This window comes from Erpetoichthys calabaricus, chromosome 8 (assembly GCF_900747795.2).
Source record: "Erpetoichthys calabaricus chromosome 8, fErpCal1.3, whole genome shotgun sequence".
Taxonomy (NCBI): domain Eukaryota; kingdom Metazoa; phylum Chordata; class Cladistia; order Polypteriformes; family Polypteridae; genus Erpetoichthys; species Erpetoichthys calabaricus.
This window is the reverse complement of record NC_041401.2, coordinates 144,335,912-144,363,498: the sequence shown is the minus strand read 5'-3', so window position 1 is coordinate 144,363,498 and position 27,587 is coordinate 144,335,912. Positions and strand designations below refer to the sequence as shown.

The following is a 27,587-nucleotide window of genomic DNA, read 5'->3' as shown; positions in this document are numbered from 1 at the left end:
CCCGCTCCTTCGGCCGACGATTTGGTTGACTCACCAAATAGTCGACCAGTCCCTTCCTCTCCTTAACTTTGTATGGGCTTTGCCAATGGGCAAGCAACTTTGAGTGGGAGGTAGGCACTAGGACCATGACCCGATCTCCCGGGCGGAACTCCTGGAGAGACGTGCATTATTTTTTGTCTACTGTGATAATAGCACACAATATGGTTAACAGGCCTCAAAAAAGGACCATCATCAGACCAAGACCTTCACTAGTCAATCTCAAAAACAGGCCTCACTCCAGGCAGCCAGACACCAAACCCAAAGCTGACACAGGCCCAAAATGGAGCACAGGCTTTAAAACTTCAAAAATACATTTACATATATAAAAATGCTTTCCAAGGAAGAGGACAGTTGAAAAGCTGTGGCTTTCAATGTTTTTTGAACTCAAAGAATTTATCTAAATAGGCAAAAAATTAGGAAAAAAGAAGGAAAAGGGAAAAAAGGCAAAAGGATTTGATTAAAAAAGACAACTTAAAGTTATCAAGACCAAAAAATAAATAATCCAAGTCTAAAGTAAAAAACAATGCGCTAGGAAATCTGAAAATAGTACAGTAGTCCCCCCATATCTCTGGGATATAAGTTCAGAACCCTATAAACACAATCAATTCACAAGGGTTATGTTCCTGAAAAACCAACCAGACACACATAACCGTGGATACTGAAAAAGCATCGATCCTATGGGGAAAATAGGGTTAGGGTCTGATAGTATGCTGGCTCTTGGGAGTACTGGCAGGGAAGATGGGGTCAGACGGATATACCGACAATCTGCTCTTACTTCTTGATTCTCGGTGATGACCTTTCTTTTACTTCCTCTGTAGATAAGTTCGATTGGCATTTAGGTGTTCCACCAGATGTTGTGAGCAGCTTGGGCAGCACCAATTAGAAGACCTCACTAAACTATCTCATAGGTAGAAGCGAGAGGCGGTGTGTACAAAAGGCAGGGATTTTATCAATGTGAGCTTATGACCTGTACTTACTGTGAATTTCTCAATCGTGGGGAACAATTCCAAGCCCCAGACCCCTTTTGATCTAAGGGCATAACAGAACTGTTATTGCAAATGCATGATAGGCCTCTCAATATTTTTTTCCTATTAGGCATAATTGCGAATAGGCACAAAGTAGACTGAAGGTGTTATGGGTTACCATTTTGTAGATGCAGCTAAGTAAATTTGCAGGTAATAGATCCATGGATAGCAAGATTTTACTTGTATTAAAAGTAAAAGTAATTGTTAAAGCAATAACAACAGCATGGATAACATTTACACCATGGATTCTATAGTCTGACTGCAAGTGAGAGGATGGGTATCTGGAGCAGGTGACAGGAAAATAAAACCCATAGCATTTTTTTATTGGCATTTTTCATTCAGTTTGGTATTTGAAAATGGAGGGGAGGAACCATTATGCCCACTTACACACCAGAAAAGTGTTGCTTTGGGAGAAATTTAGAACCACTGGCTTAGTCTTATTCAATAGGCTTATGAAAATAATGTGATAATCATGTGTTTATTAGCAAGCTTTACAATCTCAATTGACTGTTGCCATTCTGAGAATACAGTAGTGAACAAAAAACAACACATAACCTGAGGGTTAAGAATTGGATTATGATGAAAGAAACCAAATCTTCAAAGCCATTTGCTAACTTTTTTCTGATACCTTTGCCAATCCATAGCATTGGTAGGCAGTTATCTGTCATTTGAGCTTCTTGGTGGTACATGTACAAGTATATCTATATATTTAAACATGAACATTTAGAGTTAAAATAAATATCAAAACGTTGTATGAAAAAATGTCTACACAAGAAATAGGCACATGCACAGTATGTAGGAGCAAATGAGTACCTGCTATTGTCATATTTAGAGTCCCTTGAACAGTGGAAGAGGATAACCACTGCATGAATGAAAGAGTGGCGTGCTGGCAGTCAGATATGTAAGTACTAGTTGCATGCTCTTGGAGGACATGGAGAGAACCATGGAAGTACAGTGGCAGACCTGCATTTTTAGGGTCCTGAAGCTTGAACTGTTATGGGGGCTCCTTCGCAACCAGCAACAAGGTTTGGGTAACCACTATTATCTTCTTCAATGGGGTTGTCCCACTAATGATTATCACAAATTTTTTAAAATGTAACCATTACATGTAGGGGTTTTAAAAATCCATTCTCATACAGTAGACACCCAAAACTTTTAAGCAATGTGGACTATTCCATGACTGGAGGCCCTGAAACCTAAGCTTCGTTAGTTTCATAGTAGATCTGATGATCTCAGGGTAGTTGAAGGGTTTGACGAATAACAGAATGAAGAGCACCAGAGTTTTGTTTGCAGAAGTCCTGTAAAGAGAATATACAAGGAGACCAGCTATTTTATATGTATTTGTTTGATAACCCAGTGCTTTAGGCAGACTTAAAGGGGCTGATCCTGATAATTGGATTTTTCCATTATGCTTAGGATTAGCCTCAAAAGTTTCCAACTTAAGAAACTATAAAGGCACCCATGCAGCAGAAGCAGGGAGCCCAATTTTTTGCCAGTTTGGATCAGAAGCTTATGCATTGACCCGAGCTGGCTGGCTTTTTTACTGGTGCTGTACCTGGGGATATAATGATGGATGGAGTGACAAAGAGGCAACACAGCATAGCTGGTGCACATTCACTTCTGATTCATATTATTCTTCTATAGCTCTGCAGTCAGAAGACTGTTTCAAAACGTGTGCAGAGATGGACAAATAAAAAAAGCAAGTTTGTTTCTGTTATTAATGTTAACAAGGTTATGTTATGGTATATTTTGTTCAATATATTTGTATTTATTAAAATAAAAAGATTCTGTAATTAAATTTTGTAACTGTTGCTCTTCCTAGCAGTATGTTGTTGCTGTCTCTCACAGAGTACTCTGTTATGGTCTGACAATCAGTAAAACCAAGTGTCCTTTTAAAGGGAAAAGAGTTTGCTAAAATCAGTATTTGTAAAAAATATATGATAGTCTCTTTTTTTATTAAATGGCTTACTTGGGAACAAATATTAAAATTGTTTCCTTGACCACAAGGCAGCACTGCCCGACTACTGTGCTCCCTGAGTTAATGAGAGCCATATATACATTTTGGGGGGCCATGTGTTCTCTAGCAGCCAGGAAGTGCTCCTACCTTGAGTTTATAGTCCCCATGTACTAAGTCACCTGGTTTCCAACATCCTTGGGATGCAAAACAGTGTCATTCCTTTTTTTACTAGTGCTACTGCTCTTTTTTTCCAGGGCATGTAGCACACATATTGGACATGGTACTCTGCCCTCCCTGATGCTACATTTCATATTATACAGGCATGATGACTTCTAGCACCAGGTCAGGAGCTTCTCTGTCTGCATTGGACATCCATCTCAATAAAAGGATTTGTCAGTGTGTTATTCTGTGCGTCTGCCTGGTTTCTATGTCTCTGACATTCCAAAAGATGGCACATCATAAACATTTTTACTAATAAAATGCATTGCATTTGTCATTACAACAGATGGTGCATCCCAGAAATGAACACTGAACGACTCCCATACCAAATGTCATATAGCGGAGACGCTTGCATTGCAAACATTAACACTGAGGTCTCTGTTGATTACTTAGATTTCAGCCGATCTTAGATGGGTAGCACAGCTAATTTGTTTAAAATAGGAGTGGCCAGGTCTGATCCAGAGGCTGCAGGTTTTTGTTCCAACCCAGTAGCTTAACTGGAAGCCAATCCTCATCAATAACAGATCTTATTTAATTGTATGGCTTGTTAATGTTTGAACTCTACCATCTCAGTTCATTCTTAAATCATAGATTTATTTTTTTTCCTTTCTACTGGTACATGTATAATCTAAGTTATTTGAAGCCTAAAATGGATGAGTAATTTTCAATTCTTCACTTTTTCTTCAGTTTTCTTCTGAGTACTTAATTAAACCAAATAGTGAATGATGAATATACATGGGTAGAAATGGAGACAAGCTAGATGTAGAACTGCTGGTTTCTTTGTCATTTCCCTCTTATTGCTAATCAGGAGCAGTTAAAACAATGAATACAGCTGTTTAAGACTAAAATAACCAATTAAGGGTTCAAAATATTAACAAGCGAGACAACTAAAATGAAGCAGAAAAATGTCACTTGAGCATTTTTGAGCAGTACTTGAGCAGTAAGTGCTTCGTCAGCAATGAATGATTTCTCCTGAAGCAACTGGTTTGAACAAAAACCTGAAGTTACTGTGGCCCTCTAGGACTGATGTTGCTCAGCCCTGATTTAAAGGTTCTGAGTTTTAAATAGCAAATAAATTATATGAACTTAATTAGTAGCAAAACCTAGTCACAAAGTTAAGAAAATGCTCAGAATGAAAACCAGTAGCGACTGTGGCTCTCCAGGATTAGAGTTGGCCATCCCTGGTATAGATGCTATTCATGGGACACTGAAAGTGAAATGGACAGAGGTACCATCACAAAATAAAAAGTCAAAAGAGAAAGAGGTGTCCTAATGCTCCCTAGGAAGCTAAGGACATGTAACTCAATAGATGTGAGGGGTGTTTGATTTTCTGTTTTCAATAGGGTGTTAAATTCAGCTCACGGAGCTGCAGATATTGGCTTCAAAAAGTTCATAATTGGATGCCAACTCTCAATGTTAATGAAACCTGTTATTTAATTAAACGGCTTGGATGGGCTCTAATTCTACCATGTCAGAAATTTCTAATTCTATGGGTTTTCCATTCCTGTGAATATTACTGAAATATTTTATGGACTGGAGCAGATTACTTCTTAATCCTTAGTTATTTTGATACGTTGATTCTGAAAGTATGGCTAGTAGTTTTATGTTTTAAGAATAACTATCCATGAATATAAAATTCTACTAATAACCTAAAAAGCCTTAAACGACCTTGCGCCAAACTACTTCAGTGATCTTCTCCATCACTATGGCCTGTCCGCCCACTAAGGTCCTCTGATTCTGGAAATCTTATTGTGCCCCACACTAATCTACACTCCATGGGTGACAGGGCCTTCAGCTGTATAGCACCCAGACTCTGGAATGACCTACTGAAATTAATCAGGTCAGCTGACTCCATGAATTCTTTTAAAAAACAACTCAAAACTCATCTGTTCAGGAAGGTTTTTAGCTCTACTTGACTTTATTACCCTTCTTTCAGTTTACCTCTATGTCAAGATGCTCATGTAACCTATGTGTGTGTGTGTTAGACCATCAATTATGTTGTCTGTTAGGCTTTTCTCTGAATTTACTATCTTACTCTTCTTTATTTATTTATCTGGTTTAGTACAATGCAATATACTGTATACCCTGCCGTTCTTTCTTAAACTCTGTAAAGTGCCTTGAGCATGGGAAAGGCACTATATAAATAAAATGTATTATTATTATTATTATTATTATTATTATTATTATTATTATTATTATTATTATTATTATTATTATCCATCCCTACTTCAAAGTGTTTCCTCATAGGATTTGTGGTGCCATTAGGCACAAGCAAATAACCAACCCAGGACAGGCTTCTCACCTATGGTAATGTTTACACTTATGCTCACATACACACTAAGAATGTCAAGTTTAGATTTACCAGTTAATCAAAACCACAGATCCTAAGCGGTTTAAGTCAGCCTAGCTGACCACTGCACTATCATGCTACCAGCAGACAGCCACTGCTCTCAAAACACCAAAACACTGTTCTAGGAGGAAAAATCAGTATTAATTTACATAAGATTAAGCCTTCTATAATGAAGGTAAGAAGCTGAATTGGGTGATTAAAATATAGTCCAAAATTCTACTATAACGAAGATTGGTTTTATATATTAAAATTCATATAAAAGTTTTACAACACACCAATTTTTCCAGTTTATATTGAAACTTAAGCAGTTCAAGTCAGTTTAATAACCTGATAGGGTACAAAGGTAAGCAGTAAAAAGCTAGAGGTTAAAATAAGAGTTTATGTTACCAAAAACTGAAAAACAATATAATTTTTAGAGTTATGCAAAAATACCTTTTTTATGGAACAAGTAATGGGTTAACATCTTACAGCCTTTCTGCAGCAACTGAAGTTAATTTAGACTTGAAAGTCAATGCAAACAATTCCTACAGGTGTTCCAAATTTTGTTGATTACTTCCAAACCTTCTGTCTGTATGAAAGCTGAGTTAAACAATCTGTGTTGTTACACTCTCTGAAACATTATTTGGACAATATTGTACTGTATATTGCTATCATATTGCTGAAAAATTGGCAATTGACAAAGGAAGACAGATAGACCACCATAACCTTTACAACTGTAGCAAGTAATAGGTTAGCAACTTACAGGTTTTCTGTAACAATGGAAGTTAATTAAGTCTTGAAAATCAATGCAAACAATTCCTACTGGTGTCCCAACTTTTAATGATTACTTACAATCCCCCCTGTCTACAGTATATAAAATCAGTGCTCCAAAGCATTATTTGGACAATACTGCATTGTATATTGCTATTATAATGATGAAAAAAGGGTAATTAATAAAGGAAGATAGGAATACCATTATAACTATAAGAAATTAAAAAAAATTAAAATTATAAAAAATTATAACTAAGAAATTAAAACATTTCTTTAGAGAAATTGCAAAGAAAGCCAAGGTTTCAGTGAGTGCAGTTTCCTGTAATTACAACACCTATCAGATCCTCACCCATACCATGTGTAAGCTATGCTTAGGAGAAGTCTCCTGGCTTACTATGTTCTATGACATTTTCCTTACAACATTTCCCACTGAATACTTACTACTAGGGCACTTTTTACACTTAAATAGCACATTGTCCCCCAACTACCTACACTCTTAAAAATAAATGGCTCCTTCAAACTAATTCCACAGAAGAAGCATTTTTTTAGTTCTGAAAAAGAACCATCTACATGAAGGTTCCAGAAATAACAGTTTATTTAGATCCATAACATGTTCCATAATAAAACCATGAATAGATAAAATCAGATTTTTAAAAGAGCAATGAATTCATGTACTTTGTAACGATTCTAACTACATGCTATAACAGAGGCTAACTTCAAGTTTTCTTGATATGTTAGTAATCTCCTAGTTTGCCTGCTATAATTAAAGATTTCTGTTTTGTTCACATATGAGGAACCTTTCCAAAGAACTAGTTTCACATGCAGAGATCTCTTCCCAGAATGAAATTGCTCTAGTAATGGTTCAATGAGGACCTACACAACCCAACAAAGTGCCATTTTAGAACCATTATTTTTAAGAATGAACCCACCCTAGGCCTGGCAGAAGCTCTCTTATAGTCATTGTGGTTTCTTCATTTATTATACGGACCTTTCCAGGCCCATTATCCATTTATCACACCAGAGTGTACAAAGCCAAGATTCACTTGGAACAGTGGGGTCACTCAATGAGAAACGGAGTGTGCAGGTCCTGGATTTTGGGAGACAGAATTGCGTGAGTGAAAGTGTTTGTATGGATGGTGGTAAAATGTAAGAGATTTCCCTCATAAAATGATCACAACTTATGTCAGGTTAATACTGAATATTTTTAAATGTGTTAATTTATTCAGATTTGGAATTGCAATGAATAAACTGATAACATAAACTTAGAAATGTGTCCTTGCACCTCCATGCACTCATTTTTGGTTTTCCAGTGGAGTTTTCTTATGGATTTCAGCACACATCACTTCAGCCATATCTTTCAAAATAGCAATTGGTGCACACTGTCAACCAACCAACTCCATTTGGCATGCATAGCATGCCACCTACTGGCAAGTATGCTGTAAGGCCTTATTGAATTCTATCTGTCATTAATGCAGAGCAATGTTCCTGGATTTCCAGCCCTAAATGGTGAATTCAGCCCGTGGACATGTTCTTTTCTCTTTGTTATGCCTCTATTAATGTTTTCGACTAAAAGTGCAATGAAGGACACATTTTAGGATTGGACTGAGGTTGTGTTTCCACTGACCACATGTAGGCTGACAGGCCCATTATGTAAAGAAAGCTTGGTAATTAGTTAAAAAATACGGGATATACTTCCAAAATTAAAACTGCTGTCACACAGAACAGTAGGGCAAGTGGCAGTTGGTTTACCTTAAACCCCAAGAGCCAAAGTAATATAAGGCTGCAGAACATTCAGTATTGACAAGCTGCATGGGTTGTATAGCATCAAACACAATATAAGCTGTAAAGTGTCACCTGGTTACTGAATTTATTTTCTGCAGAAATGGAACCCATGACTAAAATCATATTTCCATTGTTTTCCGTCTTATTATCACAAGCTGTTATATGCAACAGGAGAGTTTTTATTTCAATCACTTAAAAGAGATGATCACAGAGAGTAACAAAAATGACAAAGATGTCTGTTTTGCTTGTCATTGCCAAATAAATGATTATGCCCTCCCAAAGCAGAGGGGCTGTCTTGCTAACTTCCTTTCACTCACAACAGAAATCTCATTTTCCTCTCATTCTCCTTCTTAGCTTTTGGGGTCCATACTTATCATCCAGTGAACCTTCACACTGATTATCTCTGAACTGTAGACTCAATGAGCACTGGCAATGACTACAAAACTGAGCATTTAATGAATATTCTGTTTTATTATTGTAGTCAGGTATGGGTCACTATCAGATTGCAATAGTAATCTGGACCACTAACCTAAAATACACATTGAAAGCCCACTGAGTAAAAGGGCAGACATCCTAAACTACTCCCTAACTATGGCCCAAAGTTATAACCAGAATGTCCTCGGCATTCCCTGTGATGGATTTTGTTGCTGCTACCGAATGAAAAAGGTGATATGGGGCAATCTGTTGTCATAGCCACACTATTTTGTTTTTTTTTTAATTTTAATTACCGTATATACTCATGTATAAGTCAGGTCTTGAAAACTGAAAAATCGATCATAAAATCATACCCTGACTTATATGTCCATTCAAAAATGCGACACTTAATTTTATTATTTTTTTTTTTACGTCTTCTTGCCTTCTCCAATCTCACATCAGTTTCTCAGATGCATCAAATTTTGTTGCAGCATCACAGTTACCAATTTCTTTTGCTACTTCAACAACGTTTAATTTAAAATTGGCTTCATATTTTCTTCTGATCGAACGTGCCATCGTAGATAAGTGATGCTCTTACGATAAAGGTATATGAGGGTGTGAGAAACAAAAAACACAAATGAGTGCAAACATTGCTTCGGAATAGTTCGGATATTACCGTGTGGTCACATAAGCACAATAGAGAGAGAGAGGTTAGCAGCACACGCTAATACAGCACATTGCCACACCCACATAGAAAAAAAGGCAGTATGCTCCATGGTTACTCTCTGAGGTGGGCGTTAGCATATCATAATCCCTTGTACCAATAGCGTGATTTTTCAGCATTCGACTTAAACAACCGACATTATAAAATACCAGAAATTATACTGTAAAATCAAGTCCTGACTTATCCGCGAGTATATACGGTACTTATTTATCTTGTTTAATACCTCTAATCTGCTACTATATATTTTTGGGCAGCTTCTTCTTAGCAGAATCCTGTATGCTTCACTAGATTCATGGGGGATTTTCTGGCATACACAGTTTTTCATTAAAGATGATAAGCCCTCACATCCATTCTTAAGTGAAAGAAAAACGTTTCTACTGTGTTGTCTTTAGGTTCCCCTAACCTAAAGTCTTAAAAACTATACAAATTGTATTAAATATCCAAGCCCACCATGTAGTGGTTCAAAAATATGTAGGTCAATAGGCTAAATAATTATAAAATGACAAAACTGAAAAAAAAAATAACAAGTTGGGTGAAGTTTACTAAGAACATCATAGCCATGTTACCATTACCACAAGGTTTTCAGCTGATTTCAATGGAAATCAACAAATTTGCACTGATATAACAAATGATATTTTAGGAGGTAAAAAGTCGTAAATCTGCCAAAAGTCAGAAAAATCACAGGCATGAACAACAAAGAAATGATAAATGACTGTAGAAATTAACACTTAAACTATGTAAACTTAAAACGTACTTCCCTTGTGCTAGCAGTACTCACCTTTCTTGTGAAAGAAATGAGCCAGCAGCTATTTTATCTTGTTTTGTTTTCCTTCTTTTTCCTTTCTTTTCATTTCTGAATTCCAGATTTTCCCATCTTGGGGAAGGACATTATGCGTTACTTTCAGAAATCAACTCAGCACCCCAGAATAATCAGTTACTCTGCTTGTTTAGCATAATTGGAGACCAATCAGGTGCAGGGGTGGATTCAACTATTTTGTATCTTTTGCAAGGGGTGGTGAGAGTGGATTTCGAGAGCCTCCATTATTTTTGTAAACAAAGTTTTGTAACTCATCTGATATATCCAGACACTGTAAGTGTATTTATGATACCAATTACTTAGAAGTAATAAAAAAATACAAACAAAAACAAACTTTTCATTCCAGGCTTCAAGAGCCCCCTACCCAGTGGGCCCTTGGTAATCATTATTCCCCCCATACCTACGATGCCCATGGGTTTTCAAGATAATTCTGGTGCTCCCCATCAGCATGAATCAGCAGCATTTGTGTTATTTGGCCCACTATTGCGGCACCTTCTTGTTTTTCTCTAGTGGAGAATATTTGTTGGGTTGTTGGCTCCTATATCCCATCTTTGACAAGGCACAATGCACTTACATTGTTGTCATATGTGAAACCTGTGCAGGTTTGCTGCTGTTGATTCGTGCTGATGTGTGTAGTATTTTTTGGTATGCTGTCTTTAAAACCACCTTCAACTTTTAGACTTACTACACATTTACATGGATACATCTGAAAATGCCATTTTTGTTTTAAATGTTTTTAGTAAATACTAGCATTCATGGGGCCTGAGCTCACACCTTGATCCAGACTTAAACTCGTGAGTTTCTCAACACAATGGAAGCAAGAAGAATAAAGAATCCATATTACTAACCGAGAATGGTAAACCAGATGGCATGGACGCAGGTACACGGCGATGGGACCATGAGACGTACTGCGCAGGCGCGTACAGCGCACGTCTCATAAACCGCAAGTGAAGTCGTATCCACCGCGCACGAAGGAGTCACGGCCAAAAAGTGAAAGAGCTCAACTGACGTGAATGAGAAATGAAGCAACAACGCGCCCATAGCTAATGACTAACGACACAGCCACACAAAAAAGAGGAATCTGCGCTGCAGCCCAGATTCAAACGGAAGAGGCTACGGAGGCCCCACAGGTCCACAAAGATAGTACGGAAGGCGTGGGAAAGTACGAAAGGCAAAGGCGCCTACACAGCATAGTGAAACCCGACATAGTACGGAAGGCGCAGGCGTCACCGCCATATTGTGAGTGGCACTATTGCGGAGTGAAGGCGCAGGTGTCACCGCCATATTGTGAGTGGCACTACTGCGGAGTGAAGTTAGGAATAATGTGCTGCTTGGGATTGTACAAACCGCTGAACGCTTTACACCAAATTCAAACACAATACAGCTCAAAGATACAAACACGAGCCCACCTGGATAAGATCAATGAACGCAGGTGCCTACAACGCGCGTCTGAAACTGCGGAAGCAAAGCAGGCACGGGTTCAAAACAAACGAACTTGACTGACGGATATACAAACACGAGCCCGCCTGGATAAAATCAATGAACGCAGGCGCCTAGAACGCGCGTCTGAAATGCCGCGGGCAAAGTGGGCACGGCTCCAAAATGAACGAGCTCGACTAATGTGTTTCATGATACCCAACGCCGGGGGTAGGCGAGTGAAGCTAGCAGGGGGCGGAGCCCCCTTGTTATATTAGAATGTTAAAGAAAAAAACAACTTACCCAGGGTAGACTTGATGTCACAAGTGCCATGGTTCCTCATAAACACATGACAAATCATGCCTGCTTTGTGTTCCAGTTCCTCAGTGAGGATAAAATGCCACTGTTCATTCTTTTTTGCATTGCTTGAGTGTGTCTGATGGGGTTTGTTGTTGGTTTTATAAAACTTTTACATTTCTTGAGTTTCTGTAAAAGCTAAACGTATCCTTGGGACTTCCTTTTCAATCTGTCTCTGACCACGTTATGAGACTAATGCTTTCAGTCTCTTAAAATGATTTCTCTCTCTCACTTTGTTATTGTCAGAGGTGCTTTCTCTTATGTGAAGCTTGTGACAGAGAGATCTGGAAAAGTGGAATATGCTGCAAAATTCATTCCTTTACGTGCAAAAAGTAAAGCATCTGCCTTGAAGGAGCTGAATATTCTATCACAGCTGGACCATGAGCGAATTGTTTACTTCCATGATGCCTTTGAGAAGAAGAATGGAGTGATCATCATTACTGAAGTGTATCCTTTTATGCATAGGAGATTATCATGTTGAGATTGACTGAAAAAGGGGAATACGTCTGCAAAAGTGTATATGTCTAAAAAATGAGAATTGTTGCTTTGCTTCAGTGCAATTGGAAGAAAAGCCAAAGGGAGTCTATTTCCAGCCATCCATGAACAGTCATTAATTTCAGAAAGTCTTGTTATCCAATGCATTTGTTTTATTCTAAATATTAAAAGTGTCATAATGTATTCTATACCAAGCCTTATGTTAGAGTACCCTTTTTTGTGTTTTACCCATTAAGACTGCACTGTTGGCTCAAAGTTGGCTCAGAGTTCATATCTAAGGAGGTCACTCTTTCTGTGTTGAGTTAGACATGTCTTACATTAATTGATGACTTTATATTGGCCCTGTGTTGTACTGTTGAATCATAAAGGGGTGGTCCCTGCTTTCTTGCCTTGCCTCGGTTTAAGCAAGGATAGGCTTTGGCTCCTCATGATCCTGAAATTTAATTAAGTTTGACCAGAGAGTGATGGATGGATGAATGGGCAAATTCTCAAGATAAAACAACTTATTCTTTTCAGGTAATTGTAAAATTGTAGAAAGTTTTAATACTGTCAGTATGATTATAAAGACATAAGGGGAACATTTTACATATTTGTTCAAATATTGTACTGTGTGGTCAAGTAAGGAACTGCAAGGTATCACAAAAAAGGTTTGGGGAACCAACCTGGACCTACCTATTTAATTACAGTACTTAATTAAACAAATTATAACAAAAATGGACCACTGTGTGCGCCAATATAAAGGAAGGGTCAAACACAAGAAAGCCATCAGGCTTGAATAAGGTTAGAAGGGAACTGCATCTTCCTCTTCATTCAGTTCAAAAGTGACCAACTCCTTCCGGCAGCTGTGGAATTTATAGGCAGTGGGCCGGATGGGGTGGAATCAGTTTCCCTCACTCAACATCTTCTCCGTGCTGTGGAGGAAACAAAAAAGGAGAAGGTTAGCACCAGTGCCCCCTTGAAGAGAAGAAACAATAGAATACAATAGAAGGCTCAGTTTGGAAGGGTCATCAGATACTCTCGTTTATATTTATAATTGCATTTCTTACTTTTACATTTCTCTCATTGCAGTTTGAGTTTGTTTAGTTTGTAGGCGGCATGCTATCTGCAATCTTTATTCCTGACATACATTTTATACACATTTATAATTTATAAATAAGACCAAATATTGTAGCTGGATAAAGCTCAAATTATAAAGGCAAAAAAGACTCTCCTTAATCTCCCCCTTTCCACAAACAGCTCCATTTTTCAATTAATACTAAATAGACAGTTTTACAGATGGCACTTTTCATTACTGCTTTACTAATTTTCAGGATGACAACATGCTTCCTACATATTATTCACTTTATTGCTCTCACATTAATTGTTTACTAGGAGATTAGAAAATCAACGTATCATGCAAAAATGGAAAGAAAGCCAGCAATCTTTGCCAACAGAAAAGCTGCAGAGGCGTCAGCATTACAGATTTCCACTGTAGAAAATCCTCAGAATGTTTAGCTTATGTGTTAACTCTTAAAGTTATAAGGAAGGTAAAATCCTTTCTGCCAAGTAGCATGCAAGACGAAAAACTACAGCACTCCTGCTTACACCAAACCAAAATTCAACTCGGTTATACTCAATGCAGCACTCAAAGAAATCTGAAAAACAGATTTTATTTTTGCAGCACATTTAACCTGCTTAAATAGGTTTGTCCATGACAGAGTGAAAAAGATAAGTTAAAGTTTATAGTGGGCACAGCTAAACATCCCCAAAGTCAGGTATTCTGTCTTGGAATTTCTGACATGAGTATGCAATTGGGAAAACCAGAATTTTGCTCAATCAAAAACTCTTCAAAGTAGATTTGACAAAATGACAACTAGTTTCAATACATGTTCACGACAATATTTGAGGGCAGCTCAATACATGTGTATATATAGAGAAAATCTCCCTATTAGTTCCCCATATTAGAAGAGAATTATATACATACATTTGGAAAAAAAATGTTAACCAGACTCATGCTTTACTTACACAATAATTAAAAGATGATAAAATACTGCAGAGTGCCAATGGTGAGCTTTTAGTCACAAAGAATGCAAATTGAAATGTTATTCCTTAGTTTGCACTTCCTAGTTTTCTTCTATAGCTATTCCCATTTTAATATGGAGTCCCTATATGTTTTGACCAGACTTCTCGAATAGAGGATTCGGTGTGATTTTTACGAGTTGCCTTTCCTGACATCAACCCTCCCCATTTATCCGGGCTTGGGACTAAATCCAAAATGGAGGCCGGGTTACTCCTTAGATTGCACTGCCTCCCTATTACATTAAGTCTCCATCTTTAATAGTTAGTTCAAAACTGTCTTTTATTGTGATGGCATTATATGATATACTGTAAACATTATTATTATAATTGTTATTATTATTATTTAGGAGTAGAGTGGAAGCTCTCTGGCTAAAGGATCTGGGCTGGTAACTCAAAGGTTACAGTTCAAATCCTTAAGCAAGGCCCTTAACCTGCAATTGCTCCAGGGGGAGCTGTACGAATAACTGACCCTTACACTCAGACCCTAAAACTCCACAGTGTCTTTGGAGAGTAAGTTAGGGTATGCAAAAAATTACAAATTCCTAATACAAGAAATCTGCGGTGGGTTGGCACCCTGCCCAGGATTGTTTCCTGCCTTGTGCCCTGTGTTGGCTGGGATTGGCTCCAGCAGACCCCCGTGACCCTGTGTTCGGATTCAGCGGGTTGGAAAATGGATGGATGGATAATACAAGAAATTACATATGATGAATAAAGCATTAAAACTCGCTAAACAAATCAAATTAACTGTTAGTTTACAGTGGTTCACTTTTCCATCAATGGCTGAAAATAGTTCAGATTCTACTTTTTCATATATTTATATTGTTCACTAAGAGAAGCATGACATGAAATACAGTTTTGATTGCTTGATTACTCTACTTATGTACTGTTGACTGCTTTATGTGAGATGGTAATCTATTCAATATAATATTAATTATTTCATTTTTCTGTGGATTTCCTCAATCCACAGGCTAATGCAGGTCACATATACCAAAATTAAAAAAGAAAATCATCAATGCTACTGGCACGGGAAGTTGCCATGTTTGACAGAACATTTGAGACATTTCAAATTAAATCCAAGTGCTTTCAATACTTTTCAATATATCTGCTCAGGATTCTGATGCCATCTGGTTTTAAAGAACCCCAGCTGGAAATAACAGGGCCTGCTCTGAGCGGGGTTAGGTACCCTCATTGGCTGTCTTGTTGGAGCTGCAGATCGAAGAAAAGAGACCGTTAGCATAAGCGCCCCTTCTCATCTGGAGTTGTACCGCTTCCCTCAGCAGAACCAGTACAGTGATCCCCGGGTGCAAAGGCAGGACACAGCAAACATCAAAACAATAATTATTGCTGACGTAAACAAGACTTTATTCTTTCTTTGTTCTAAAGAAAAACATGTTTGAAGTTGCCCTTTTATAATTTTTCCCCCAGTTGTTAACGTTTATCATTATTTGGTATTCTCATTTAAGATGTCTCCAGCATGTTTTAGTCATTTAAAAATATCTGAGACTTCTTATTTTACTTTAGAATGTCCTACTACATTCTGTAACAAGGTTGATTTCAAAATGGTTGATTAACCTTTTTTTGAAGTCTTTAAAAGTGTTTTTTACCTATTTACATGCAGGACATGGAAAAGGCAACAAGAGAGTGTGTTTAAGTGTGAAGGCTATTCCCTTCCACCTTCACCTTGTAGATTAGCTTCTAAGCATAACTCTAGAAGACAACACCCTTTTACCATCAGTCATAGTCAGGAATCTTGGTGTAACTCTGGACTCCTCACTTTGATTCATCGAACATATATCTTCAATGACCCAATCCTGTCATTTTCCTCTTCATAATATTCAGAGGATTTGACCCTCCCTAACCAATTATACTATGCAGCTCCTTGTTTAGACACTGGTTCTCTCTTGTCTGGACTATTGCAACTCTCTCTCTCCTGGTGGGACTTCCTTCAGCTTCAATCAGACATCTCCAGCTCCTCCAGAATACAGCTGCTTTGCTAATGTTCTTTGTTCCGTGCTTCACTCCTACTACTGTACATCTCTCCTTCTCCTTCCTTTTGCTGCAAGAATCCAGTACCTGTCTTGATCTACAGTTGAAAAGTTCTGCTCCTCAATATCTCCAGTCCTTGGTCTCTCCTTATGTCCCTCCAAGACACCTCCAATCTACCTCGGCTTCTCTGCTGACCATCCCACCTCTTGCCAGATGTGCCAAAACTGGACAGTGCTTCTCTATTGTTGAGCCAAAGCTGTGGAATGCTCTCCCTTTATCTATTTGAACAGCGCCCAATGATCTTGTGTTTAGGCGTCTATTGAAAATACATCTTTTTATTAAATATTTTGGAACTGCTTAGTTTCCCTGCTACGGGGTAGTTGCCTTTGCAATGACAAAGAGTTTAGGATGCTGATTGTTGTAGTATTCTGGTGTCAAGTATAATTTAGTAGTTATTCTATTTCCCTTGTGCTCTCTTTTTATTTTGTTCTCCTTTGCTTTTGATGCTTACACCTTCATACTTCCATGTATTTAACTTGCTTTGCAAGTTGCCTTGGATAAAGGTGTCTGCTACATAAATTAATAATAATAATAATACTAGAAAAGGAGGTTTTCAGAGATGGCTGAGTGGATGAAGGAACACATAAACTTAAATTTTTGCTTCTGTAGGTACTTCATTATAGCTTTGTGCTTCAGGTGGTTACTCAGTTCAAACGGCAAATTAGCTGATCAGAAAATGGGGTATTGATGATTTATCTATGCTTTATCTGATCTCTGGGGAAAATGGATTTGACAAAAGTCCCAGCAACTGCTTTTACGAATCATTTGCATAACGTGTTTTCGAAATGTCCATGAATAACAATGTTTTTGACTGATAAATTGTGCTGACTGGAAAGCAGATTTGCAGATGATAATGTTCTGAATTTTTCTCACCTTACAGTTTTTGTTGTCACTGACTTATTTCACTCATGACAGTGTTCACTTTTCATGCATACACATTTGTTCATACTTATTCATCACAATCCAATCTAGGGAGAGGAATAAGAAACTATATATAATATTTGATTAAGAAAGTAAAATGTTAACACTGCTAGATTGTTTTGCAATCATGGGAGGTTTAAGTAGCTAATTATGACTATCAAAACAGATACAACATTGTTAATGTCTTTCTGTAAGTGCAACTAATCCTTAACTTTTGTGTGAAGCTGTCATGAGGAATTCCTAGAGAAAATAACAAAGAAAACTTCAGTACTGGAGTCCGAGGTAAGACGCCTGGGCCCTGGTATCATTAGTAACACATACAAAATAGTCACTCAGTTGTTTTGGCTCAGAATTGTCTAATGAACTTTTTTTTCTTTTAGATCCGCTCTTTCATGAGACAAATCCTAGAAGGCATCAGTTATTTACACCAAAATAATATTCTTCATCTTGATATAAAGGTAAAGTGATCATCCATTGCAGCATAAATACTATAATGTTGAGGATTACTTTAAAATGTATTTCTATATTGTAATGGGTAATTTGTTTTACATTGCAATATAATTTCAAATTTTAGAAAACAAATCAATGTATGAATTTGTTTGTGGGTCATTTTCAATGGACTGTAGCCACACTCATCGTTGATTCCTGTCTTTTATGCGATGCTGCTGATGGTCCACTTCGACCCTGAAATGGACTAAATGGGTTAAGGGCTTGAGCCTTAATACCAAAAAACAAAAACAGTCAAAATCTAAATTGTGATCCAAAAATCCAAGTCAAAAACTCCACAGTAGTGGCCAAACGTTTTGGCCGTAACACAAATGTTGGGTTTTGCAAAATTTGTGGCTTCAGTCTTTGTGGTGGCAATTCACACTGTTTTTATGTTATTGTCCAGAGTGATCAGATAATATTAATTTATTGCAAAGAGCTTTATTAGCATAAAAAGTTAACTTTATCAGGAAAACCCATTTTCACTTATTTTGGCCCCTGGCACAAAATGATCAGCTAAAAGTGTCCAACAAGCGTCAGAACTGTTTCCTCCTGTGGAGTCAGCTACAGCACCAGTGCAGAGCTTCCTCAGTATTGCCAGTAGGTGGGTGTGAGTGAGGCGAAGATTTTTGGACAACGGCCTTGTTTCAAGAAGGGCAGCTAAGAAGCCACATCTTTCCAAGAAAAATATCAAGGACAGACTGAAATCCAGCAGGAAGTACAAGGATTGGACAGCAGAAGACTGGTGCAAAGTTATTTTTTCTGATGAGTCCTCCTTCAGACTGTTTGGGACATCTGGAAAATTGAATGTCCAGAGAAGGAAAAGGTGAACACTACCATGAATACTGTGTCTTGCTAACTGTGAAGCATCCTGAGAAAGTCCATGTGTGGGGTTGTTTCTCACCCAAGGGAGTGGGCGCACTCACAATTCTGCCCAAGAATACTGCCATAAATAAAGAATGGTATCAAAACGTCCTCCATGAACAACTTCTCCCAACAATCCAGGCGCAATTTGGTGATGTATTTTCTGGCATGATGGAGCACTATGTCACAAGGCAAAAGTGATAACGAAGTGGCTCGGAGATTATAACATTGAAAGTTTGGACCCACGGCCAGGAAACTCTCCAGATCTTAATCATATTGAGAACCGGTGGTCAATTCTCAAAAAGCGGGTGGACAAGCAGAAGCCCACAAATTGTGATTATCTATCTCCAAGCACTAAAAAGATAAGAATGGATCACCATCAGTCAGGATTTGGCCCAGAAGCTGATATTTAACATGCCCCAGTGAATTGCAGAAGAAGGGTCAACACTGTAAATATTGACTTTTTACATACAGTAAATTCGATGTATTTGCAGATAAAACCCTTTGAAACTTATGAAATGTTTATAATTGTTCTTGAGTATACCATAGAAACATAAAAAAAAAAAAAAAATTGGAAATGCTGAAGCAGCAAAATTTGCAAAACACAATATCTGTGCCACTGCCAAAACTTTTGGCCACTAATGTAATATCTGTTTTAAAATCCTTTCTCTGTTTCACTAGAAAAAAATAAAACAATCTGTTTGAAAAAGTGTCTTTGATCCAATGTAGAGGTCAATACGGTACTTATGTTTCAGTCTCAATCCTCACTGTTCCTAAAATGTTTTCATCCCGCTCTCACCCAGTCCTGACAAAATCTATCCCGTTTCTCTCTGCTTTGTCCTGCTCTCGCCTGAGGTTTCATCCTGTCCCAGACTGCATTCCTGCTTTTCCTCTTCAAAAGGCACTTGAATCAGACTCATAGCCAATGTGGAGTCTTAAAACAGTAGAATCTCTAAGGGAAAAAAAATTCACACAGAAGTTTGTTCATTTCTTTTTCACAAGACAATCAGAGTTGATTTATTGATATTGTTTTCAAAAAACAATGAATGGATAGATCGATAAAAAGATAAACGGTGACTTGAGGTCCTCTTTTCCCCAACGATGTTCTCTTTTTGAGACTTAAAAAAGCAGTCTTTTTCAACAAAGATGAGTCACAGACATCATGAAGGTTTGGGGCAGCCACCCGTATATTATTTCCAGGCTGCAAAATTGAACAGAGATGTTCACAGGTTTGAGTCCGAAATAGCACTGATAGTATGGAGGTAAGATGGCAGTTTTAAAGGAAATAACGTCATCGGGAGTCAGAACCGGAAGTGACTTCAGCATTGGTGCCAGAAACTGAAGTGACGCCACCAGGACCAGCCATGACACCGTCAGTGGCGCCGGAGCTGGAAGTGACGCCATCAGGACCAGAAGTGACGTTATTATAGGCGCCGAAACCCTGCGGTATTTCCTGTGAATGGTGTGCAAGAGATTGAGAGAAACAATCAGTGCACCTCGCCACCCCCTGGTCTGGCGTGGAATTGCTATCATTTAGGCCCTTCAGCTGTCTCCCAATTGCACATGTGTGACACTGGCTAATACGCATAAAATCACTAAAATTGACAGGGGTTTTATTTTAATCATTACTTAGAATGTGTAAACAAACAGCAGAACTACAGGTTTGATCTGATCTGTGGGCAACGCATATTTGTTTTGCGGTCAGTGTAACTTGCATGGGGTGTAGGGTTTGTTTAAAAAAAAAAGCAAATATCTAGAAGGACTGGCCAGAACCATATTAGTGTTTAATACCAACATATATAGTAAGTACAAAAGGTGTCCAAAAAACCAAAAGTGTACATCTACAGACAAATAAAATAATCATAACAATACCCTTCACGTGGGTAACTAGTAACTAGCAGGAAGCCAAATGTGAGATCAGGAGAGCTGGCATGTGCGACTTAAATTTCACTGTCGCTCTGAAGAGCAATAAATGAAATTTAAAAGAAAAAAGATCATCAGCAGAAGTGACAAACAACTTGGTGAAACTTGCTGTATTATATTTCAAAAAGCTCCAAAAACATGTATAATTTAAAACCAATGAGGACTTTTCCAAGGTAATAATGCATGTAGCAGTATTCGTTTCTACTTCAGATATTGTTAGTATGCTAAAAAATTTTCATTTTAAAAATGTATGTTTTTAGTGTTTTTCATTTTTTGGTTATTATAGAATAGGAACAGCAACCCTGCAAGCACTTACTAAGTAACTGAATACAGTATACACTAAGACGTTTAAAATGATCAAATTGTTTAGAAAACTTAATATAAATCCATCATGTATGAAGACGTGTCAAATTTTAGATTATATCCCTGTCCCTGGTCCTTTTCTTTGAAACACTAAGTCTGGTCACCCTAATAGATAGATATGCCTGCTTTAAGGTACGTGCCATTACAACAAGCATTTATATACACGTAATTCCTGCCCATACCTGTAAGATGTAAGCTGACCGCAGTACAGCAGAACACGCCTCTGACCCTGAACATACAAAGGTAAGTCAATAGAGATACAAACCAGTAATTGTATTGTGCACATGGCCTTCAAGCTTCTATGCATATGCACCATAGCGACTGCAATGATTCATAAGAAAACGTCATTAGAGACGAGACAGCACTGCATCACAGGCACGTATGCTATCTTCTTTTTTGTTTGTAATTTTACAGTGAAGCTGTATTGATTTTATCGTCCGTTATCAATTATGTCAGTAAAAATAACTTTATATATAATTTATTTTTTGATAGTTTTTTAAATAATCATCAACAAGTACCACAGAAATAACAGTCCTCTAGTACAATATCTTGTAGTAGCATTATATCGGCAGGACAGAATGACACTGTAAGTCATGTGATCTTCATGTCACATGACTGGAAACAGGCATAGCAACCATTAATAATGTTGCCACAACCATGCAGTGATTTCTGACCATACAAAAAACACAAAATATCATCACCAAAAACAAATACAAATAAACACAAAAACAAACATAACTAGTCAAAGAAATGACTCAAACCACATACCAGAAACCAATGCAAGTTCTACTCAGACTTTGAATTTAACCAGTAAGTCAACCTGTATTTGACATCATGCATCTTTCAACAGCCTGAAAATATTCTGATGGCAGACTCCACAAGTGAGCAGATCCGAATCTGTGATTTTGGGAATGCAAAGGAAGTCACCCCAGAGGATGCGCAGTATTGCAAGTATGGCACACCAGAATTTGTGGCCCCTGAGATTGTCAACCAAACACCTGTTTCTAAGGCTACTGATATCTGGTATGTATTTGTGTTTTTAGCTGGACATATGAGATTTACCTTGTGGTTTAAACACCTGATTTTTTGTTATAAAGTACATGACTAGTACATTTTAATCATGGATGTGTGTAATTTGTAAGTTTATTTTGGGTTTTTTGATCAACAAATCTGTTTTTCATGTTTATCATTAGCTACAATCTATAGTTCTGGTTTTGTAAATTTATTTGGGCTATTTCATCCTCCATTTTGTTTATCGTATATTATTAAGATATAGTTGCTGAGGCAGATCCATGCAGAGTGCAACACTGACGCCCTACTGTGACAGGTTAAAAGGTCACCATTTGATACAGTTCACTATCCATGTTTATGGATATACACCAACCCTTACATGTTCTCTTTACTGAAATAATCAATCCTTTCAAGTTATATTTGATTTTGACCTTTGCTTTCTCACCCATCTAAAGATCTTTGCTTTACATTTTGGGGTTTTTTGTCAAGATACCTCGATCTTCTGATATTGTCCTTTGTTTCGTTTTGACTGCATCACTTCTCATGATCTGTCTCAACAAAGTCCTCACGAAAAGCATAATATTTTTTTATTAGTTTCTGACCGAACAATAACTGGCCAGCCAGATAACAATATTTCCTGGCTATCCCTGTACTCTTAAGTGATTGTTTACATCAAGTGATCCCAACTGTTATTCTAAATATTGTATTCCTTGAAAGACAATTTAAACTTTTGCTGTTTAATTAGATGAATTGTAGATTCTTAATTAAACACCTGTTTTTTTTGCTTTTTTGAACTATTAGGCAAACTCGTAGAGGGTGTAGCCATATTTTTTGCATATTCTATCCTAAAAAGCAAATTATTAACACATTCTGAATATTTAAATGGCATAATTTTCAGAATTATGCTGACCAGTGATTTTTCAACTCAAAAATCTATCCATGCAATTTTAAGTACAGTATTTGCAGAACATTGAAATTTTGGAAATACCTTAGGTACTGCAAAAATGCATCTATTACTTATTTACTATTATGTAACAAGACCTTAGCAAAGGCTTCCTTTGGTCATCATAAAACCTATAACACATTAGTAGATACATTATTCATCTCTGTGCAGTGTGGCATATTGACATGATGGTAAAATTACTTGTTAATAAGAAGGATTCACGGGTCTTATAATAAATATGTAATATCATGAGAAATGTGTCTCAGTTAAGCCACCTCAGACCACTCCAAATTGAAATTCTGTTAGTAGGTCACATTGCAGAGATAAATAAATACTTTACTGATGCTTTGTAAGTGTTATGAAGACCCAAAGAAGTGTATGTGAAGGTCTTATTACATAATAGTAAATGAGTAATAGATGCATTTTTGCAGTAGCTAAACTAAAGTGTTACCAAAATATTACTTGCACAATTGTCTGTCAACAGAGAAGTTATCACATAACGCGAAGATTTTGATTTTGATTTTTTGATTTTTGTTTGACTTTGGGGTTTATTTGCAGTGAAGCCACCTTTTCTCCACATACTTATTCCGAGAATGGGAGTTGAATGGGGATTGAAACATGGACATCTGCAGTATTTTTAAAAACATTTTGATAATGTCTAATGTTTGACAGGGTAAGCGATGCTGTTATAAAGGATCTTCTTCATGAGTCTGTGAAACTATAAAATAACTGTAACACTGAAACTACAACCATGGTGCTCCAGCAGCGCTTAATCATACTATCTTGGTGTTTGCTTTTCAAAATGTTTATTTATGAATTTATATTTCTACATTGTAATGCTGTCTATCAGTTGTTTCATGAAATGAAATTATTTTATTTCTTCTGTAATTTCTTTTTAGGCCTGTTGGAGTAATTTCCTATTTGTGGTAAGTATAAGCATCGTTACTGCCTTTTCTAATTAAGTCAAGTCAAGTTGGGGAGCATGCACTGGTACAGTGCTTTGCCGCACCCACTACACAATAAAACAACTCAGGATCCCGGTTGGCAACCCCCCAGGCAGTCATGCGGTCCAGTCCCATCCTCTGGAAATGACCCTCTATCTGCCGCAGCCAGGAGTTCTGTGGGCGACCCCTTGGCCTGGTCCAGCCACTCGGGTCCCCAACAATGAGGATCTTATGAGCTGGATCACCCTCAGGGAAACGCTCCACATGGCTGTAGTGCCGTAACTGACACTCCCTCACAATGCAGGTACTGTGCCTCATTCGGGACTCCATGAGCAACCGCTCATTCGACACAAAGTCAAAGCAATGGTATCCAAGGATTTTACGGAGAGACACAGTACCAAAGGAGTGTCTCTAAATAAGATAACAATATAAATAGAATATTAAGTTTCATTAACATTTTCTAGAAATCTTTAACATATATATTTCTTTTTTGGTAAATTTTAACTAATTAGTAATTAAACCAATTTAATCTTCATGAGAACAGCAAAATACAAAACTTAATCTCTAATGACAGGCTGGGCAGACTCCCTTTTAAAATTCAACTCTGTGCACAAAAGACAACTCACTTACCTGTTGTTTTGTAAGGTGCATGGAAATATTAAATGAAAACTCTTGATTCGTTTGCTGTTCACGATCAAAGACATAAGGAGGCCTCAGTTTCTCCCTTTTATTTGAAACACATGGAAAGGAGGAACACCAAAATCTCCCACTTAATTTGTACCACGTCTAAGTATATAAATAATAGATACAGTACAAACTGCAAATCTCATTACAGTGATCCCTCGCTATATCGCGCTTCGCCTTTCGCGGCTTCACTCTATCGCGGATTTTATATGTAAGCATATTTAAATATATATCGCGGATTTTTTGCTGGTTCGCGGATTTCTGAGGACAATGGGTCTTTTAATTTCTGGTACATGCTTCCTCAGTTGGTTTGCCCAGTTGATTTCATACAAGGGACGCTATTGGCAGATGGCTGAGAAGAAACCCAACTTACTTTTCTCTTTCTCTCTCTTGCGCTTTCTCTGATCCTGACGTAGGGGGATTGAGCAGGGGGGCTGTTCGCACACCTAGACGATACGGACGCTAGTCTAAAAATGTTGAAAGATTATCTTCACGTTGCTACCTTCTGTGCAGCTGCTTAGTGAAGCGACATGCTGCACGGTGCTTCGTATACTTAAAAGCTCGAAGGGCACGTATTGATTTTTGCATGTTTGTTTTTCTCTGTCTCTCTCTCTCTCTCTCTCCCTGCTCCTGACAGAGGGGGTGTGAGCTGCCGCCTTCAACAGCTTTGTGCCGCGGTGCTTCGCATACTTAAAAGCCAAACAGCCCTATTGATTTGTTTGCTTTATTCTGTCTATCTCTCTGACATGCTCTGCTCCTGACGAGCACTCCTTTGAAGAGGAAGATATGTTTGCATTCTTTTAATTGTGAGACGGAACTGTCATCTCTGTCTTGTCATGGAGCACAGTTTAAACTTTTGAAAAAGAGACAAATGTTTGTTTGCAGTGTTTGAATAACGTTCCTGTCTCTCTACAACCTCCTGTGTTTCTGCGCAAATCTGTGACCCAAGCATGACAATATAAAAATAACCATATAAACATATGGTTTCTACTTCGCGGATTTTCTTATTTCGCGGGTGGCTCTGGAACGCAACCCCCGCGATGGAGGAGGGATTACTGTATTACCAGGTGTAACTGATTTTTATAGTTCTTGAAATATTGCCAAAATGTGAGCAGTGTTTTTGTGTTCATAACAATTACTTATAAACACTTTGAAATCACTTCAGTTGTTTTTGTCTGACACCTTCTGACTCACCAGCATGAGTAAACCCCCACATATGTGTTCGACTCATCTTGATGTCTACTTATGTAGAACTTTGAGCTTTTTGGCCTTCTAGATCCAAATTTTGAGGTCACATTTGGTGCAAGAAATTACACCCTTGTGATAACAAGTAAACCAATAGGTGTCTTCAGTAAAAATGATTAGAAGGACTTGAAGACGTACGTGCCAAATCGACCAAACCCTGGGGTTCACCCCCAATGAGGGGTCAAAGTTACTGGAGGTCCTAACCCTATAACAGCCACTCTCAGAAATGAAAAAATGACAAATTTCAAACATGTGGGGTATCATTTTAGACCACATCAAGGTCAGTGTGTTTTAACAAATCTGTATTTACATGTATACTAGTTCTGTATTTAGTAATTAGTATAATCTATACTTGTATTTTAACTGAGAATTGTTCTCAGCACTCTGCACCTGCACTCGGTGAAGAGTGTTATACAAAAACAAGCTGCATTTGTAATTGTAATTTTGATTATGAATATGATGTTAATTTCAATTTTTGATCCTTTACTAGGGATTTAGCCCCCTATATACCTCTATCATAGGGAGAAAATGATACATTTCTATTACAATCAAGAATATTTAGACTTTAAACATTTAAACTGAAGCACACATTTTAATATTTCAAATATCTCACACAACTATTCTTGTTTATTATGTACTTTATTGAAGTTCGTTATTACATTTCTTATGAACACCCCAAATTAGGGTAGCTTATACTAATTCAGAAATTTTTTCATCAAATTGTATTATTGTATTTTGTAATAACAAAGCAAAGGCAGTAAGACGTTTTGGGACACCCATAGATAAACCCTGTATAACTGAAGTCACAAAAAATAGAAATAAAACACGGTTAAAGTGTTAAGTTGCATCTTTTCAGACGGGTGTCTAGATACGACTACCAAAGATGGCAGCTTTTCCTGTTAAGACCATTTCTGGCAGGAAGTGGTGGATCCAGGTGGACAGACAACACAAGTGACTTCAGCGGTGGAAACGCCATCAATCGTCCAGTCTGTAGGGAGAGAAGGTGTTATTGTAGAGTGCCAACCCCTGGAGCGGCAAAGACTTACCGTCACCAGAGACCTTAAACTGTCCTCTATGCACACGGGCATGCCAATGTCTAAGTTTCACTTTAATTCAGATATTAATAAATGATTACACAGGTTGAAAAAATGTGTTTTGCATTTCTCATTGTTAAACCTGCCTTATAAAAATCAGAGCTGCAGGGCACCTGAGTCCATTCCAGTAACATTGAGAACAAGCCTTGGACAGGGTGCCAGTTCCGTCTTCGAACTTACACACACAAACACCGACACTAGGGACGATTTAGAGTAAACATATCCTGTATGTCTTTGGAAGTGGGAGGACAGCCCACCCAAACTCGGGGAGAATGTGCAAACTCCTCACAGAGAATGGAATTCAAACCCAGCACACTGAATCTGTGCAGTAATGTAAGCAGTAATACTTTCCACAACACCAACATGTCTCCTCAGTCTGTTACAGAAAAATACTAAAGTGTGTTTATTATTTGTGTTCAATACTAAAACATCACATTTTAAAATATTTGAGAAATTATAAAAAAAAAAAAGCTAGCATAAAACAGAACTGTTTGGAATTTGCAAAGAGATTTGGGGTTTGTGAACCCCAAAGATAAATTTATTCCAAATTGACTTATTATACTGGTTGTTATACAGGGTGAGTCAAAATTATGTTAACACTGCTATGTATATACAATTTTTGTGTACAATTTATGGTAACATAACATGATGGTGAACAGG

The 27,587-nt window shown here is 37.6% G+C and overlaps 1 protein-coding gene across 1 annotated transcript in view; it reads left to right on the top strand.

Annotated features, from left to right (window-relative positions):
• The window catches only part of spega (striated muscle enriched protein kinase a), a 450,531-nt gene that overhangs the window by 366,966 nt on the left and 55,978 nt on the right, over positions 1 to 27,587 (top strand). Inside the window, exons 22-26 of the mRNA XM_051931209.1 lie at positions 12,097 to 12,297; positions 17,595 to 17,652; positions 17,751 to 17,828; positions 21,857 to 22,029; positions 23,860 to 23,886. Coding sequence (XP_051787169.1) covers positions 12,097 to 12,297; positions 17,595 to 17,652; positions 17,751 to 17,828; positions 21,857 to 22,029; positions 23,860 to 23,886 — 537 coding nt within the window. The remainder of the gene's footprint in view (positions 1 to 12,096; positions 12,298 to 17,594; positions 17,653 to 17,750; positions 17,829 to 21,856; positions 22,030 to 23,859; positions 23,887 to 27,587) is intronic.